The 19,883-nt window shown below is 33.2% G+C and overlaps 1 protein-coding gene across 8 annotated transcripts in view; it reads left to right on the plus strand.

The window, feature by feature from the left end:
• Positions 1-19,883, plus strand: part of FAM135A (family with sequence similarity 135 member A) — a 91,596-nt gene that overhangs the window by 5,249 nt on the left and 66,464 nt on the right. For 6 of the 8 annotated variants that reach the window (XM_045843033.1, XM_045843041.1, XM_045843034.1 and 3 more), the window contains exons 2-4: positions 2,007-2,096; positions 3,255-3,370; positions 8,074-8,153. In XM_045843033.1, the coding sequence (XP_045698989.1) occupies positions 3,294-3,370; positions 8,074-8,153 (157 nt within the window). In that variant the 5' untranslated portion in view covers positions 2,007-2,096; positions 3,255-3,293. Of the gene's footprint in view, positions 1-2,006; positions 2,097-3,254; positions 3,371-8,073; positions 8,154-19,883 lie in introns of those variants that run through there. The other 2 variants (XM_045843035.1, XM_045843038.1) reach the window with 1 other exon arrangement.

A 19,883-nucleotide genomic window follows, 5' to 3' on the forward strand; every position in this document is an offset into this window, starting at 1 on the left:
ACATTATATGTAAAAAATATTTTTCCTGTGGAGTTATTTTATTAACACAGTTATTCAAGATTAAGTATTCTATTTTGAGAGTGCTTGCTTCTTACCCTAAATGTCAGTTTTGAGTTTAGTAATGATATGTTTTTCTTTTATTAGACAACAACTGTTAAAACCCAAATTTTAAAGAAATTAGAACAATGCATTAAAATTTCAGGTATGGTGTTTGTGGGTGTAGGATGTGTGGGATTTGAAGATTTCATAATTAGGGAATAATGTTAATTAAATGGAAAATAGACTATAGTAATTTATCCAATGCAACTTTTTAAAATTGTTACATTCTGATTTCAGTTTTTGTTTAATTACGGGTATATTCATCTTATGGTTTGATGGTAATTTAATCTATTTCCTATAACAACTTAGGTATAGGCTTTAGAAATACGCAAGTTTAAAGATAAATTGAGAAGTTTTATATATTTGAGGGTTTTGTCCTTTATCATTATTTCCAAACTGTGACTTTGGATAAATTATGTAGACATCTTGGTCCTTAGTTTGCTTACCTGTAAAATGGAGTAATAATAGCTCTATCAGACTTTTAAGAGAATAAAATAAAATAGTTTAAGCTACTGGTTAAGACTAGGTGCTCCAAAAAGTTATGAGTGCCTGTATTTGGTTTCTATTTGATCTATATTTGGTATCAAGAGGGAAAACATAACTTTTTAAAGGTCGTCTGTCAAGCTGTTCTCGTCTTTTCCTTTGAAGATCTCCCTTTTTCCCTCTCCCAAAGAGAAGAATGTAGTATTCTATTCTCTTCTTAAATATTTCTGTAATTTCTGCAGTACAGAATATGACTGGTCCTCAGTTCATTTGGATTACTAAGGAGTGAGAGCAAAAGTTTCTAGACCAGTGATTTTCTTTACATGTCCTTTCCATTGTAATGATTCTGATAAACTCATCTTCACTATGAATCACTTTTAAAAATGAAATGTCACTGATGAAAGTGTGCTGTGCATGTGAATAATTGTGAAGGCAAAAAGAAGGTTAAAGCCATGTGATGGTGGTGATCTTCAGAGTCAGACAAGTAACAGGTGGCTTAGCCATTTTAGAGCAGGCTATAATCCAGTGACTTAGCATGTTTAACCTCTGAAAGAGGGAGTTTACAAAACTAGGCAGAGTGTCAGGGCCTCTGTCAATGAAAAAGGAAACTGAATCAAGAAATACAGCCATAGCTCAGGTATTTAGACTGAACCAACCAACGCAGATTTAATCAACTTAGGTGGCCAGAATTACACTAGATAGCAGGGTTAGAGATGCAAGACTAATCCACATGCCACTGGCTGACTGCTCTCAGTTTATAGCTGTATGTAACTTACTCTTTTTGATGTGATTGTTAAGGCTGAAAATAACAGTTATGGAAGGTGGTAAAATCTACGTCTTTATGATGGAGAGAAGAAAAAATCTATGAAAAAGTGAATGTGGTCTTTAACATTTTTAGTACCTAAAATAATTATACCAAGGGCAAAGAATTTTTTTTGATTAAGCAATAAATATTTGGAGTGTGGAAAAAATTATGGCATATCCAGTTGACCTTTTTTGTCAGAATATTTTAAGTAACTCATAACGTATGTTTACACACAGATACATTTCATTTAGAAATTATTTAGTCTATACAGAGAGTTATTTAAAAATTGTGAGTTCTATATTTTAAAACTTAATAGGTTTATGATGTTTTGGGTATTTATGAAGATTTTTTTCTGAACCACAGAACTAAGAAAGTAGTCTTCTGTTTATTATTGTGCTTTAAAGTGGATCCTTAATGAAGATATAATAGTTAATATTGATGTCAGTGAAACTTAATGAAAACAAAATCTCTAAAACTTATTCCTAAGCCTTACAGAGCTTATAGATTTTTTAGATATTAGATATATTGAGAATATTAAGTAATTTAGTATAGATTTCCTTAAAGTGCACCTTTTAATGTTTACTATTTTGTTTGAGGTGTTATTTTTTCTTTCTCCTAGGAGGAACAATATATTTTTAACAAGAATCAGTAACTGGAAATCCAGTATTTGTTATTTAATAATGTTAACAGGAAGTTTTGATCAGCAGAGGTAAGAATATGACATTTCTTTTACAATTAATTCATAGTAGATTAGATCATTTATTAAATTTCTATGAACTATTTCGAGAATTGTAAAGGGTCTAAGATTTTATCCCACTTGCAAGCTAACAATTTAGCCTGCCATGCGTGCCATGGATATGGTCAGAAGATATAAGACTTCTGGATCAAAGAGAAGGATAGTTTATATTCGCAGCTATAGTTCTAGATTGAGTACCAGGCTACACTTGCATGTGAATACGTTGTGTTTTAAAAAAGGAACCCTGAGCTAATGGTACCTGAATCTTTTTTTGAAATAATAAAAGGATGGAAACCACTGAAATACCCCGTAATATGAGATTGTTTAAATTATAACATTCACAGTATAATAGTTAACTATTAAAAGTATTATAAAACTACATTTATTGACAGAGGGTATTCATCAAAAAAATTAATTGAAATAAATGGGTTATTAAATGTACATGTGGTTTGATCTCATTTTATAGAATTTGTATGGATGTACAACATATGAAGAATATATACCAAAGTATATATTTCAGTGGATAGAATTGTGAATGTTTTCTTTTTTGCTTGTCTGTATTATTTTAACCCTTTTGAAGGTGAATACTTTAGGCTTTTACAATGAGGGGTGTGTTTTTTTTGAAATTTAAAAGATGAATCATCATTTAAGAACTTTACATAATGGAGAAAAACGTTCATGAATATAAATGGAGATTAAAGAATGTTACTTCATTTTTTGACTCTGGAGTTGGTTTTATGTACATTGTAGAGCTAGAAGAGAATAATTAGGTAGCTTACTTTGTTCTTAAGTTACTATTTTATCTATGATAAAGTCAACAGTTTCTTTTAGCAATTTAGTATATTATTTATTATGTCATGAAGGGAAATCTTAGAAAAAGTATTCTAACAGGACATATCTTAAATTATAGAGTTTTCCTATTTAGTAAATATATTCATAGTAAGTATGTTTAGTAAATGTAGTTTCTGGTGCTATTTTATTGGGTTACTCTAAGTTAGGTACACTGACCTAATTTGCCTCATTTTTTTTTCTGCCTGTATTTAATACTCAAACATGTTTAATATTAGTGTTTTTGTAGTTGGAATTTTTGTTGTTGAAGTTCTCATAATTTTTCCCCCTTCTTTAACCAAGGTGCTGTTACTAGATTTGTCTTCCAAGTATAAATTAAAAATGACTGAAGTTCAAGCAATGGTAGAATTCTCCGTGGAGCTAAACAAGTTCTACAATGTGGATTTATTTCAGAGAGGGTGTGTATTTTAATATGAAAACTATATATTTTACATATGATAATATGTAGTTTTCATTTATATTTAATTACATGTTTTTGTTCTAGCATATATAAGGAAAACAATGTTAATTAAAGTAATTTTCTCAGATAAATTTGTTTTTAAATATGTGTTTGAGATGTATGTACATGGATATAATTATAATGGTGGATATATTTAACATGTGTTTCTAAATTTATACTGATCATTGAGAGAACTTTAATTAAAATGTGTAAGATCTTGTTTCTCCTTTGTGAAAGTTTATAGTGTTTGGGGAAAATAAAATATATACACAAAACACCTAAAAAGAAACACAAAAAGATGAATATTCAGGAAGTGTATGTAGGAAATGCTGTAGGAATCGGAAGAGAAAAATACCTTTCTAGGTTATGTTAGGGAGTACATTATGAAGCATATGATCAAAGTATGGATAATACTTGGATACGCAAAATAAAGTGAAAGACCCTTTTAAAACTGGAGAGAGCAGTATGAATCAAGTCTTAGAATTAGGAATGAACATGTTATTTTAAAGAATATTTAGGAGATTGGATATTCTGTAGAATTGCTGAAGAAAAAATAGTAAAGGAGAGGGTAGGTGTTAATGTCTGGAAAAGAACTGACTCTAGGAATTAGGGCAGCCATTCATGGTTTCCAAGTAAGGATGAAATAATCACTATTATTATAATAAGCATTTACTAACTTGACGAAGATTGTGGTATAGTAGATTGATGGTTGTGTATAAGAAGTAGAAGCATAGGGAACAGTTTAGAGGTGCTTGCAGTAACTCAGCATATGTACCTGAAGGTCTGTACTAAGAATGGTAGTAATGCAGCTATGACTAACAGAAGTAGAGTAAGATAAATCTTCTGTGGTTTTTTTGTTTGTTTGTTTCTGCTTGGCTTGGCTTTGCCATCTTCTTGAGAATATAAAAACAATGTACTATGCTCTGCTCCACATGGTGTTTCATCCCTCAGCAGGACAGCCTAGGCTTGCTCTCATGGCAGAGGCAGGAGTCCAAGAGAGAGAACAAGAGGATGCCAAGGCCATTTGAATTGGACTACTTGTTACTTCCACTGCATTCTGTTGGCGAAGCAAGTTACAAGGCCAGACGAGGCATCTGGGCTAGTGTTTCTTTGGCCAAAAACACTTAAACTTTATGGGGTGTATGTATTTTATATAATCCATTCCATGAAATCTGTACACACAATTGGTTTTTGAGGCATGACTACTCTCTGGATGTAATCACTACTATTTGGGGATCAGAAGTCTGTGGGATCATGCCCTTAAAGTTTCTAAAAACACTTTTTGTCAAACAGAATATGTACTTAGACACTGCCATAATTCCTTTATAGATCTTAAGAAAGGAATTTACACCCACACCTGTGATTTGATCTTTGTTCATGGCTGCATTTTATTTTGAAAATCTTTAGGAAAATGAGATTTAAAAAATTTTATATTCCAACCCAGCAAGTCCCAGTCTCTATATTCCCTCTAGATTCTGCTTGTAAAATGACCAGTTGTTTCTTTAGCTTATCTCTTTCTTGCAAAATCTTACTATACTTAGCAAAGATCAACCAGTAGACATTTTTAGCATTCTGCCTGGAAATTAGCTTGTTTATGTACAAAAGTTTCCTAGGTACATTGTCTGAATTCTTCTAAGTTATTGCTGACAGCATGTATGCATAAGTTTCATCACTACATAACATGGGTTACCATTTTTTTTTTCATTATTTTTCTTGCCTCTGTAACTGTTCCTTTGGTCTTCAAGTCAATGCTACATATTTTAAGTTTTTGTTAGGTACCAATTTCTGCATTAGTTATTTATTGCCACAATAATGCAGCAAACAGAAAACACAAAATCTCAGTGGTATCACTACAATAAACATTTACTTTTGTTCACAAGTCTGTAGATCAGCTGACTGTTTCTGCTGATTGGGATGGCTTGACTAATCTTTATTGCGCTCACTCATGAATTCACAGTGAACTGATAGGTTTACTGGGTGCTAGCTGATGCAAAATGGCCCCACCTTGGTAGGCTCAGCTATGTTTTATGACCTCTTATATTCTTGCTTATTCTCATGGAGGAGGCAGGTTACCAAAAAGAAAGAAACTGTATAGGAAGACCTTTAAAGACTTGGGCTTTGAACTAGCACACTGTCATCTCTGCCACATTGTATTGCCCCACATAAGACATAAAGCCAACTTAGATTAAAGGGGTGGGGAACTACACTCCACTTTCTAATGGGAGTCACATTTGCAGGAGGTGTAGATACAGACAGAGATGGGAAAGAAAAATGGAAACATTTAAAAGTCAACCTATCACACACTTTAATTATTTGGTTGTTAAATTAATTTCTGCAAAGCATTTTGAGAAATAAGTAGTAGGATTTAATGACTGATTCCATGTGGAAGATGTTGCTGAGAGAGAAAAAATCATGATAATATGTATGAAGATGTATGGATTTGCATGTGTAGAATTAGTGTGAAAAAGCTCAGCAATGGAAAAAAGTGCTGATGAATCAAATATGGCAAAAATTTTTTAATTGTTGAAAATAGGTAGTGGGTATATCAGTTCATTGCTCTACTTTTTTGCAAATTTGGAATTTGTAATATGAGATTTAAAAGATAATGCTGAAGTTTTAAATCACATTGACTTGGACAATATTAGAAATACTGAGGTAAGTGATAAAGCTGAAGAGGATGACTGCTGTGGTACTCAAGATTAGTTCATTTTGATTTGTTGAATTTGAAGTAAGATATCTTTTAAAGAATAAAAACATAATTGAGTAAATTTAAAGATATAGTTGGCTTTATTGAGCAATTTATGAATGGGCAGCATCCCATCTAGCAAATAGAGAGGAGCTGCAGAAGCTGTAAAATATGGAAAACATTTTTAGGCAGAAACTGGGTGGGACAAGAAAGTTATTAGAAAAGAAAAGAAAGTATAGTTTCGAAAGTATTGTTTCAAGCAAGGTTGCCTTGTCTTAGGGGAAAGAAGGGATCTTATCACTCATATTGCCTTAGCTTCCTTTGGTGGATGTCGAGGGCCTGCTTGACAGATTACTTCGTTGGTAGGGACCAGAAAATTCCAGACTGACCAATTAAGATAACATTCCTGTAGAAGGTTGAAACTGCAGTTAAGTGAGGTATTAAGTCTAGGTTCTTTGTGATGGCTTTAGGATAAGTAACTTGATTTTGGGCCTTTGGTTTTATTTTTAATACAGCCTAGTGGAGATAGTTTATAAATGGAGATTTGGAATGGATGTAAGGAGTAAGTGAATTATTGTTCCCTTTTATTATCAACCAATAATACATAAATATAGCATGTATAATTCCTGCTTTTATTAATTTGTTGTTATTCTGCAGTTTGGTTTCCCTATCCATTGAGGACAGTTGAAGAATATTATGTTACTGAACTTTCAAAAATCTAACGACTAGAAGCTTACTGTTTTTAGATATATGGCTTGACTTGTTTATTTATAAGAATAAGGATATAATTTACTTTTTCAATTTTTAAAAAAATTTTAATTGAATTTATAGAGCTGACATTGGTTAATAAAATTACACAAGTTTCAGGTATACCATTCTGCATCATCTGTATATTATATTGTGTGTTTACCACCTTAAGTCAAGTCTCCTTCCATCACATTTATTCCCCTTTTACCTTCTTCTGCTGCCCCTCACCCCCCTTCTCTCTGGAAGTCACCATACTGTTTGTGCACATGAGTTGTTCTTTGGGATGTAATTTACTATTTTTTTCTATTCTGACTTCCTTACTGCTTCTGCCATTTAAGCCAGTTAACTTAGATCTTGTATTTGGCTGTTATTTTAAATAACTGTCATACATACATTACCTAAATTTATATTTATATTAGAAAATAATATCTTTACTAATTGATTTTCTGATATATCAAATGATTGCTTGGGATATACTAAGATGGGAAACTTAAACTTTCAAGAAATTTCTGTGCAGTAGTTTACTGTGATATTTTAAAAATAACATCAGTAAACATCTTACAGAATAGCATTAGAAATATAGCCCAATAAGGATTAAAGGGAAACAGAATGTGAGAAAATGTTTCTTGTGCATGTTTCCTGATGGTTCTTTTCCTGCTCTTGTAAATATTTTCATTGTAATTTGCCACCTTGTTGTTAAATGATAGAGAACTGATTAAGCAATGCCTACCTAAACTTCATGCAGACAAAGAAGAGAAAGAACATGTTACATCTGAGTAGGTTTGTTTTTTGAGTGGGCAGGTTTTTATAGTATGAAATCAGTTTTTAAAAACCATTTATAATTATTTTTTCAAAATTATGCTTAAGAATAATTTATCTTTATTATCTTAAAAGAAAAAAATAAGTTAAGCAGAGAAACTCTTACATGCCTTATTACTTTCTCTGGTTGCTATGTGCGACATTCATTTAAAGTAAGAAATACCATACACATTCTGTTTTTCCTACTTATCTTTAAACATACTGGTTTCCCTTTGGATTTCATCCTGTGCTAATATTTGATCTGTAACTGTCATACATTGTTTTAAATATTATGGGAATAGTAAATATTATGGGAGACTGATATTAGCAGACCAACTTTATTATTTTTATATATATAGATATGTGAACTTGGGGCATTGCATATTTTGAATATATTTTTTGAAATGGCTTTTTTGCCTCCTCTACTTTAGCTTGTACCAGATTCGTGCATCTATGAAAATTCCACCAAGAGTTCCCCACAGAGTAGAAGCTCATTTGTTTCATGGAACAGGTAAGCCAGGGAATATTGTGTAATAATTTTTCATAATTTTATTTTTTTAATTACAAATATAAGACACCAAAGAACATCTTAGTAATACTTTTTATAAGAAATATATTTAAGGCCTTGGAAAACAGGGTTGCTTATTTTAGTTTCCCTGTCTTCCTCTTACTTTCTTCTTATGAGCAAATGAAAAAAAAAAGTGAAATTTCCAGGAAAACAAACATAAGTAGGAGTGGTATGAATTTTATCATGTCGGATATAATTTTCAAAATACACAGTGAATGTGGATGCATAATTTGACATGATTATCAGAGGTATTTTATGATAAAGTTTAGTAGTACACATTTCAAGAATATTTTTTAACTGTGTATGTGTGTATGTGTGTGTACAGTGTGTCGTTAACTACTCTAATTAGAAAGCAAAGAGCCAGAAGGCATAATCTGGGAATTTGAAGTGTTTAGCATTATGTTTTTAGCATACTATGGATACAAAAATGCTGGTTAACATTAAATTTTTGTTTTTTACATCGTTACTCAATTCTGGAAGCAGCATATGTCCAAAACTACCCTACCCAAGTTTTATAGTTGGATAAGGCTGAACAACAAACTGCCCTATCACTAAAAACCTGGTGGAATTGTAAAAGATTCTTAACTTCTTCAAGCTCAATATTTCATATGTAAAATAGAATAAACCCCAGAAATTTTATGGGATGTAATGAAGTATAAATCATTTACTATATACAAAGAACATAGCTTTTAGTTTGTAGCAACCAGTAAATGTAAGTAGAAATATTATTATCATCATTGCTGTTTCACTATGTTATTTCACTAGTCGACAGATATTTCACACATTATTGTATAAAATGGAGAGTTTACTCTATATTCCTGAATACTATCAAAATGCTCAGGGGGCCTATTTATTGCTCATGATCAAAAATAAACATTCTTTTTTTACAAAAACAAAAAACATTTCTTCTTAGCCTGGTGTACATGTTAAAATATATATTTATTATCAATAGGTCTTTTTTAAGTTTACATTGTAGGAAATGCAAAGGTTAAAACAACTAGTATTGCAAGACAGATCTGATACTCTCTTTTTTAACCTCCTTAATCTAGTAAACTAAGTATCTTGCTCTGTTGTATCTCCTAAAGTTGCCAGTTGAATAAACTAAGACTATTTTTTTGAATGACCTTTATATTTATTTTTTTCAGCTTTATTGAGGAAGAATTGACAAATAAAATTATATGTATTTCATGTGTACCATGTGATTTGATATACATTGTAAAATAATTACCACAGTGAAGATAATTAGCACATCCATCATCTTGCATAGTTAAATTTTTGTGCATGTGTGGTAAGAATGCTTAAGATTTACTTTTAGCAAACTTCAAATATACAGTCCTTTATTATTTAGGATAGTCACCATACTACACATGAGATTATCACAAACTTAAAACTGAAAGTTTGTACCCTTTGATCTACATCTCCCCATTTCTCCCCAGGGCCCCAGCCCCTGGCAGCCACCAGTCTACTGTCTGTTTCAATAAAATTGACTTTGTTGTTGTGTTTTGTTTCCACATGTAAGTTGTTCCATACAGTATTTATCTTTCCCTGTCTGACTTACTTCACTTAGCAGAATGCTCTCAAGGTTCATCCATACTGTACAAATGTCAGGATTTCCATTCTTTTCATGACTGAATAATATTCCATCATGTATATATACACCACATTTTTGAAACCAGAAAAGTCAGCATTTGTGCTGCCTTTCACTACCAGAACCAGTAAGTAGAGACAGGGATTGAATCTTCATGGGTACTTTATTCAGATGTCCAGTGGTCTGAGAAGACAGGGGGTTATATACCCTAAAAGAATGTCTTACATTTCATTTCAGGCCAGCCTCTTTTAAAAGTAGGAAAAAGTATAGATAAGGGGTTTGGGATTCAGGGGAAAAAGTGTAGATAAGTGATTTGGAACTTAGGAAAAAGGTTAATCAGATGAAAGTTGCTGTAGGCAATTTCCCTAGCATCCTTTCATCTGTTGACTGGTGATTCTTTATCTGTGTCCTCGGTGATTCTTTGTTTCCTGGGCTGCAGATGTCTCTGTGGAACCAAATGGCTCAGATACCATCTTGATTGCTTGCAGTCCCCCATGGGGCACAGAGGTAGAATTGCTAGTGGTCCCCTGGAATTAGGGTAGGTCATATCTTCAGTTCCTGAAACAATCACTTTTTACATGCATTTGTTACTAAGCTTATTAACTATTACCTGAAACTGTTTCCAAATCTGAGTTCCCCCATCATTTTCTTTATTCATTCACTGCAGATACTAGGTTATTTTCATATCTTGGCTATTATGAATAATGCAATGAACATGAGAGTACAGACTTCTCATTGGAATACTGATTTTATTTTTTTCAAATGTATACCCAGGAGTGGGATTGCTGAATCATATCTTAGTTATACTTTTAATTTTTTGAGGAACTTCTGTGCTCTTTCCATTGTGGCTACACCAAATGCAGTCCCACCAACAATGCATAAGGCTTCCCTTTCTCCAAATCCTCACCAACACTAGTTACTGCTTGACTTGTTGATTCTTACAGGTGTGAGGTGATATCTCTTTGTGGTTTTGATTTATATTTCCTGATGAATAGTAATGCTGAGTATCTTTTTGATATACCTGTTGGCCATTTGCCTGTCTTCTTTGCAAACATGACTATTTTCTCTGCCCATTTTTAAATCAGATTGTTTGGGGTTTGTTTTTGTTGTTGTTTTGTTTTTGTTTTTGGCTTTTGAGTTGTGTTTTGTAATATATTTTGGCTATTGATTGATCCCTTATCAGAGTGATGATTTGCAAATATTTTCTCCCATGAGGCTGGTTGCCTTTTAATTTTTTGATGTTATCCTTTGCTGTGTAGAAGTTTTTTAGTTTGGCGTAGTCCTATTTCATTAGTTTTGCCTTTGCTTTTGGTGTCCAATCCAAATGATCATTGCCAAGATCAGTGTCAAGGAGCTTTTCACACTGCGTTTTCTTCTAAGTTTTTGGTATCAACTCTTAAGTTTGAGTCTTAATTCATTTTGAGTTAATTTTTGTGAGTGGTATAAGATAGGGGCCAGTTTTAGTCTTTTGCATAAGGATATTCTTTTTTCCCAGTACCCATTATGTGTTGCTGGTGCTTTGTCAAAGATTAGTCATCCATATGTCTGTGGGTTTATTTCTGGACTCTTATTTTGCTGTATTGGTTTATGTGCCTGTTTTTATGCCAGTACCATACTGTTTTGATTACTATAATCTTGAAATAAGAAAGTGTAATGCCTCCAGCTTTGATCATATTTTTCTTAAGATTACTCTGGTTATTTAGGATCATTTGTGGTCTTATGAATTTTAGGGTAGTTTTTTCTATTTCCTTGAAAAATGCCATTGAGATTTTGATAGAGATTATATTGAATCCATAGGTCACTTAGAGTAGTATAGACATTTTAACAATATTAATTCTTCCAATCCAAAAACGTGGGATACTTTTCCAACTACTTTGGTCTTATTCAATTTCTTCTTTTTAAATATATTTTATTGATTATACTATTACAATTGTCCCATTACCCCCCTTCATTCCCCTCCACTCTGCACACCCTCTCCCACCCACTTTTCCCCCCTTTAGTTCATGTCCATGTGTCATAAGTTCTTTAGCTTCTACATTTCCCATACTATTCTTGCCCTCCCCCTCTCTATTTTCTACCTACCATCTGTGCTACTTATTCTCTAGGACTTCTATTACAATGTTGCATAAAAGTGGCAAGATTGGGTATTCTTGTTCCTGACTTTAGAGGAACACTTTCAACTTTTCACTGTCGAGCATGATGGTACCTATGAGCCTGTCATATATGGCCTTTATTATGTTGAAGTATATTTCTTCTATACCTAATTTATTGAGTTTTTAACATCAGAGTATGTTGAATTTCTTCAAATGCTTTTTCTGCATCTATTGATGATTATGTGATTTTTATCCTTCATTTTATTTGTGTGGTATATCATATCTATTGATTTGCATATTGCAAACCATCCTTGCATCCCACAGATAAATCCTACTTTATCACAATATATGATCCTTTTAATGTATTCTTGCATTTGGTATAGTAGTATTTTGTTGAATTTTTGCTTCTGTGTTCATCAGGGATATTGGAATGTAATTTTCTTTTCTTAGTGTCTTTGTCTGGCTTTCATATCAAGATAATTCTGGCCCTGTAAAATGAATTTAGAACTGTTTTGGTTTTTTTCTTTTTCAGTCAGCTTTTTGGAAGAGTTTGAGAAGGATTAATATTAATTTTTCTTTAAGTGTTTGATAGCTTTCACTAGTGAAGCCATCTGTTTCTGGACTTACTCAATGAAAGATTTTTGATTACTGATTTAATCGTCTTACTCATTGGTCTATTTAGATTTTCTGTTTCTTCATGATTGAGTCACATGTTAGGTTGGGTTGTTTGAGACTTTTCTAGGTCGTTCGTATGGCAGAAATGTTACATGTAAATATTTACAAAGCAATGTTATTTTGACATTATAACAGAGTATTTCAGAAATATCCAAATAAAGTACCTTTTTAAAGTGCTTTTTGTGAGCACTGTGATTTGGGTTTCTATTAATTATAAGTCCAGATGGAGTCATTGTTGTTACCACTTCAGTTTCTAGTATCTGATATTATTGACTGTTTTATTGACTGTGAAATGTCAATGATCTGATAGTTTACTAGTGTATAAAAAGGAAGTTTCTTTTAAAAACAAGTTGCTTATAACAGACACTGTCTTTAAAGGAGAAGCCTAGCTTTGAAAACAGTGAACTTCCATAATATATCATTTTAGCCAATACGTGAAAACATAATGTATACATGTGTTATACTATCATCCCAGAAAAATTTACAGAGTTTGCATATTTTTAATTAAATTATAGCAACTGGGATTTTCTCTGTACTTTTTATTACATACCTTATATTTCTTTTCTTTTTTGAAGTATAGTTGATATAAGTTTCTGGTATATAACATTGATTCAATATTTATGTACATTATGCAATGATCACCAAGATAAGTCTACTTACATTTTATTACCATGCAGAGTTATCACTGACTATATTCCCTTTGCTGTACATTATATCTCCATGATTTATTTATTTTATAATTGGAAGTTTGTACCTCTTAATCCCCTATACCTCTTTTACCTATTTTCCCTAACAGCCTCCCATCTGGTAGCCATCAGTTTATTCTCTGTATATGTGAGTCTGTTTCTGTTTTGTTTGTTGTTTTATTTTGTTTTAGATTCCACATATAAGCATACCCTATATTTCTTCTAACTTTGATTTGTGATTTCATCTCAATACTTTTTCTTTCCAGCACTGTTTTACCACAATTCCTATACCTTGTGTGTGTTTCTGGAAAATTTTTAGAAAGAGGAGAAAAAAATAATGATTTTGCCTACGAGTTTTGCAGTAGGGCAGGTTAGATGGGGTGAGAATTAGATGATTTTGTAGCTTACCTCAACACATCTAAATTATTTCTAGCATGAGATTATGCTAACAGTGAGAGGTTTGGGTTAGAAAATAGCTGTCATCTGCAATAACATCAGTCAAGAAAGACAATGAGTATTTATAAGGCTGTTGAAAATTGATGAATAGTAATGCATGTAGAGACTTCATTGCTAATTCCAAGTCCCAGTTTGAAATTTTAGAAGACTGTGTATAATTTCAACACAAAATTCAAATAACAAATCTCCATGTCTAATAGTGATAGTATTTTTTAAAAGAAACATATATCTTTTATTTGCTTTTGAATATCCATCTATCCCTTTGTTCTGAAAAAATTAACTTTTATGCAAATAATACAAGGAAATAGTTAAAAGATCTATTAGTCCACAAAGATTTGTAGTGAAAACCATAGCTCATTCTCACTTGATCTTAGCCAAAAGGCTGAGAAGTGATAGATATAGCTCATTCTCTAGATTCATTCACTTTTTACTGTTTCTCCAGTACTAATTGTACTCTTTATAACATTTTTACTTTCTGTTAGGCTAAATGACAATTTATCTTATTTACAGTATTTACTCTCTTCCTCTCTCCTACTTATAAAAAGAGATACCATAATTCCCATATCTTTGACCGTTATTCTAGCTTCAAATAATATATTTAGAGCTTTATACCCTATTTCAGCAAATATGACAGGCCCCTCATTTTATACAATAAGGAGATAATGCAGTCTTGCCTTTTTATTTGAATTTTCTCTTTTTTCTCCAGCTTCTAACCTATTAGATATATTTTGTTTTGTATTATCAAGATTGCTAACATTCATATTCTGTTTCATAGTTAAATCTTATGTGCTTTGTGAGTTGGTTACAAATGTTGAAAACAAATCAAACATTTGCATTTTTACAGTAATATAAGAGGGAAAGAGTTTATAAAATTGAAATGACTATCTTAAATAAAGAAAAAGGATCTTAAGTTTCTGGAAAGATAAGGCAAATCTACTTACCATTTTGGTACTGATATGAATCACCTATGAAAGAGATTGTAATGCAGAAGCTCCAAAGCAGGGAGCTGCTTAAGTGCTCGTGATTTTCCAAAAAGACCACCTGGAAGACTTGCAGATGTGTAGATGTCATTTATTACTCACATGACAGGAGAGTGCACACAGGACAATACGTATTTCTTCTGGCCATGGGCCCTCTGGCCAGTACTCATCATGGTTGGTGGGAGAGCCATACCCAGCATTACCTCTACTGAGATAGATATATCTTAGGTATTTTAGAAGTTGTAGATTCAAAGATGAGGCTCATATGGAGTTGCAAGATGGTGGCAGGGTAGGTGGAAGCTATACAACCTCCTCCCAGGACCAAACTGGAATTACAGCTAAATTATAGAAAAATCATCCTGAATAACCATGTGAACACTAGCTGGAGAGAAGCCTTATAACCAAGGATTTCCAGAAGAAACCACAGTGAGACTGGTAGGAAGTAAAGAGGTGTGAGAGGGCTGGCTGGGCTTTCACGGGTGACATCTAAAATTCTGGAGGGATATATCAGTGGATGGGTGTGTTTCCCCTGAGAAGTGTGGGGTCTAAACCCCAAGGTGGGTTCCTCAGCCTAGAGCACCAGAACCAGGAAAGGACCAAATAACTACTGGCTGTGAAAAGCAACAGGGTTTCTGTCTATCAGGGAGAGACAGCTGGAGATTCAAAGAGGTTCTAAGAAGGGTCAACACACAAAATTTCATTTATAGCCACTTAGCCTGGGCTGTGGCAGTGGGAAGACAGAGCAGACTAGAGAAACATGAGGAGAGTCTGCGGTTGATGGCTCTGGAGAGAGCTGAAGGGTCAACTGATAGGATCTCTGTGACGAATCACTCCCCATACTGCAGAAACCATCTTTCTCAGGCAAAAACACTCCCCCTATGTGGCATTAGGCTGAAGGGAAACAACAGCCCCAGTCTGTGGAGCTTAAGCTGAGCTACTGAGGAATACAGCTGGAGGCTATTTAAGTGATTAAGCCTAACAGAAAGCCTGCTGGCCAGGATGGATCTCTGGGTAACACCCACATCCTGGGAATACCAGAAAGAGTAGAGAGTAATCAAGGGATCAAGAACCTGTTTGAAGAAATAATGGCCAAAGACTTCTTTAACTTGGTGAAGGAAAAAGACACACAATTCCAGAAAGCACAGAAAATCCAAACAAGATGGACCCACAGAGGCCCATTATAATTAAAATGTCAAGTCTTAAAGACAAGGAGAGAATCTTAAAAGCTGCAAGAGAAAAGCAGTTAGATATCTACAAGGGATGCCCCATAAAATTGTCATCTGATGTCTCAAAAGAAAGATTACAGACCAGAAGGGAGTAGTTTTCAAGTTGATGAAAAGCAAGGAACTACCATCAAAGCTATTTTACCCAGCAAGGCTATCATTTAGAATTGAAGGAGAAATAAAGAGCTTCCCAGACAAGAAGAGCTAAAGGAGTTCGTTAACACCAAACCAGTATTGCAACAAATGTTAAAAGGCTTGCTTTAAAAAGAAGGAGCATGAGGAGGGGGAGGAAGAGGAAGATGAGAACAAGAGAACAGGAGAACACAGTTAAAAAATAAAATGGCAATAAAATATAAAGTGGCAATAAATACATATCTCTCAATAACCCCTTTAAATATAGATGGCTTAAATGCTCAAATCAAACAACATAGAGTAGCTGAATGAATAAGAAAAGGAACCATGTATATGCTGTCTCTAAGAGACCCACCTCAGATAGAAGGATACACAAAGACTGAAAGTAAAGGGATGGAAAAAGATATTTCATGCAAATGGAAAAGGATAAAAAGCTGGGGTAACAATATTTTTATCCAACAAAACAGACTTTATACCAGGACTATAGTTAGAGACAAAGAAGGACATTAGATAGTGGTAAAGGAAGCAGTCCAATAAGAGGATATAACCCTAGTAAACGTTTATAGTACCATAGGAGCATCTAAATATGTAAAGCAAATCTTGATGGACATAAAGGGTGAGATTAACAGAAATTCAGTAATACTAGGGGATTTTACCACCCCATTGATTTCAGTGGATAGCTCTTCCAGACAAAATCTACAAGGAGACAGTGGCCTTAAACCACACACTAGATCAAATATACTTATTTGATATCTTCAGAACATTTTACCCCAAACAGCAGAATATATATACTTTTCAAGTGCTCATGGAACATTTTTGAGGATAGACCACATGTTAGGACACAAAACAAGTCTCAGTAAATTTAAGAAGATTGAAATCATATGAAGCATTTCCTCTGACCACAATGCTAGAAATCAGTCACAAGAAGAACACTGAAAAACATGCAAAGACATGGAAGCTAAATAACATGTTACTAAACAATGAGTGGGTCATCAGTGAGATCAAGGAAGAAATCAAAAGATACCTTGAAACAAATGAAGATGAGCTGGTTTGGAAAAGATAAGCAAGATTGACAACCTTTAACTAAACTCATGAAGAACAAAATAAACCAAATAAATCAGAAATGAAAGAGGAGAAATAACAAGTGGCACGCCCCCCAAAATACAAAGAATTTAAAAAGGAAAGAAAATACTATGAATGACTCTATGCCAACAGAGTGGACAACCTGGATGCAATGGGTAAATTTCTAGAAACATACAGTCTTCCAAAACAAAATCAGGAAAAATCAGAGAACCTACATAGGCAGATTACACCTAGTGAAGTTGAAGCAGTAATCAAAAATTGCTAACAAACAACAGTCATTGACTTGATAGCTTCACAGCTGAATTTTACCAGATAATCTGAGAAGAATGAACACCTCTTTTCAAACATTTTCAAAAAATTCATAGAATGGAAGACTCCCAAGCTCATTTTACAAAGCTAGCATTATCCTAATTCAAAAACAAGATAAAGACACTACAAAAAAATAGGCCAATATCTATGGTAAACATAGATGCTAAAACTCTGAACAAAATAGTAACAGACCAAGTACAGTAATGCATCAAAAAGATCATTCACCACGATTCAGTGGGATTCATTTCAGTAATGCAAGGTTATTATAATATTTGCAAATCAATAAATGTGATTATACCACATAAACAAAATGAAGGATGAAAAAATCACATGATCATATCGATATATGCTGAAAAAGGACTTGATAAATTCCAGCACCCACTTATGATAAAAACTCTCAGCAAAATGGGAACAGAAGGACCATACTTCTACATACTAAAGCCTATATATGACAGACCCACTGCCAGCATCTCACTCAACGGGCAAAAACTACAAGCTCCTTAAGATTGGGAACAAGATAGGAATGTCAGCTTTCACTTCTCTTACTCTACATAGTACTGGAAGTCTTAGCCATAGCAATCAGACAAGAAGAAGAAATAAAAGACATCCAAATTGGAAAGGAAGAAGTGAAACTGTTTTTATTTCCAGATGACATGATACTGTATATAGAGAACCCTAACGACTCCACCAAGAAACTACCAGAACTGATAATTCAGTAAAATAGCAGGATACAAAATTAATACCCAGAAATCAGTTGCATTTTATATACTAGTAATGAACTATCAGAAAGGGAAATTTTAAAAATTCCATTCACAATAGCTTCAAAAAAATAAAATACTTAGGAATAAACTTAACCAGGGATTAAAAGACCTGTACTTGGAGAATTATAAGACTGAAAAAAGAAATTGAAGGAGATACAAATAAGTGGAAGCACATACCAGGTTCAGGGAAGGGGAAAATTAAAAATTAACATACTAAAATGTTCATATTATCCTAAGCTATGCATTAGATTCAACACAATTTCTATGAAAATACCAATGATTTGTTTTACAGAACTAGATCAAATATTTCAAAAAATTATATGGAACCAAAAAAGTCTGCATAGCAACAGCAATCTTGATAAAGAATAAAGTTGGAGGAATCATTCTACCTATTAACAAGCTATACTATAAGGCTATAGTAATCAAAACAGCATGATCCTGGCATTAAAACAGACACACCGATCAATGGAACAGAATAGAGAGCCCAGAAATAAACCCACACCTTTACAGTCAATTAATATTCAACAGAGGAAGCAAGCACATACAATAAGCTAAAGATAGTTTATTCAATAAATGGTGTTGGGAAAGTTGGACAGAAATGAGCAGAAAAATGAAAGTAGACCACCTTCTTATAATACACATAAGAATATGTTTTAAATGGTTTAAAAACATGAATGTTAGAATTGAAACCATAAAAATCCTAGATGAAAATGTCAGTAGTAAAATCTTGGACATTATTCCTAGAAATATTTGATCTGATATATTTCCTCAGGTAAGGGAAACAAAAGAAAAAAATGGGACTACATCAAGCTAAAAAATTTTTTCACATCAAAGGAAATCATCAACAAAATAAAGACAACCCACTGAATATGAGACCATATTTGACAATGTTATCTAATAGGAGGTTAATATCCAAAATTTATAAAGAACTTATAAAACTCAATACTAAAAAAACAATCCAAATCAAAAATGGGCAAAGAACCTGAAGAGACATTTCTCCAAAGAAGACATACATACAGCCAATAGACATATTTATTTAAAGATTCTCAGTGTCACTAATCATCAGAGAAATGCAAATTAAAACCACAGTGAGATATCACCTCACACTTGTCAGAATGGCTGTCATCACTTTAAAAAAAAAAGTTTTGGCAAGGATGTGGAGAAGAGGTAACCTCTTGCACTGTTGGTGAGAATGCAGATTGTTGAAGCCACTGTGGAAGGCAGTTTAGAAATACCTCAAAACACTAAAATGGAATCATCTTTTGACCAAGCAGTTCCATTTCTGTGAATTTAGCTGTAGAAACTCAAAGCACTAATCTGAAATAACATAAGTACCCCTATGCTTGTTGCAGAGTTATTTGCAGTCGCCAAGATATGGAAACAACCCAAGTGTGCATCAGTAGATGAGTCAATAAAATAACTGTGGGACATTTTACACAATGGAATACTACTCAGCTGTAAAGAGGATTTTACCCTGAGCCACACCATGGATTGACCTGGAGAACATTATGCTCACTTAGCCAGTCAGAGAAAGGGAAATACATTATTTCATTCATATATGGAATCTAATGAACAAACTGAACTAACAAGCAAAAGAAAAACACAGATAACAGGCTGATAGCAATGGGGGGAGGGGGTGGTAACGGAATGGAGTGATTGAGCCAAAAGGAAAAAGTATTCATGGACA

The sequence above is a fragment of the Phyllostomus hastatus genome, unplaced genomic scaffold (assembly GCF_019186645.2).
Source record: "Phyllostomus hastatus isolate PE091 unplaced genomic scaffold, TTU_PhHast_1.1 phas_contig_40, whole genome shotgun sequence".
Classification (NCBI taxonomy): domain Eukaryota; kingdom Metazoa; phylum Chordata; class Mammalia; order Chiroptera; family Phyllostomidae; genus Phyllostomus; species Phyllostomus hastatus.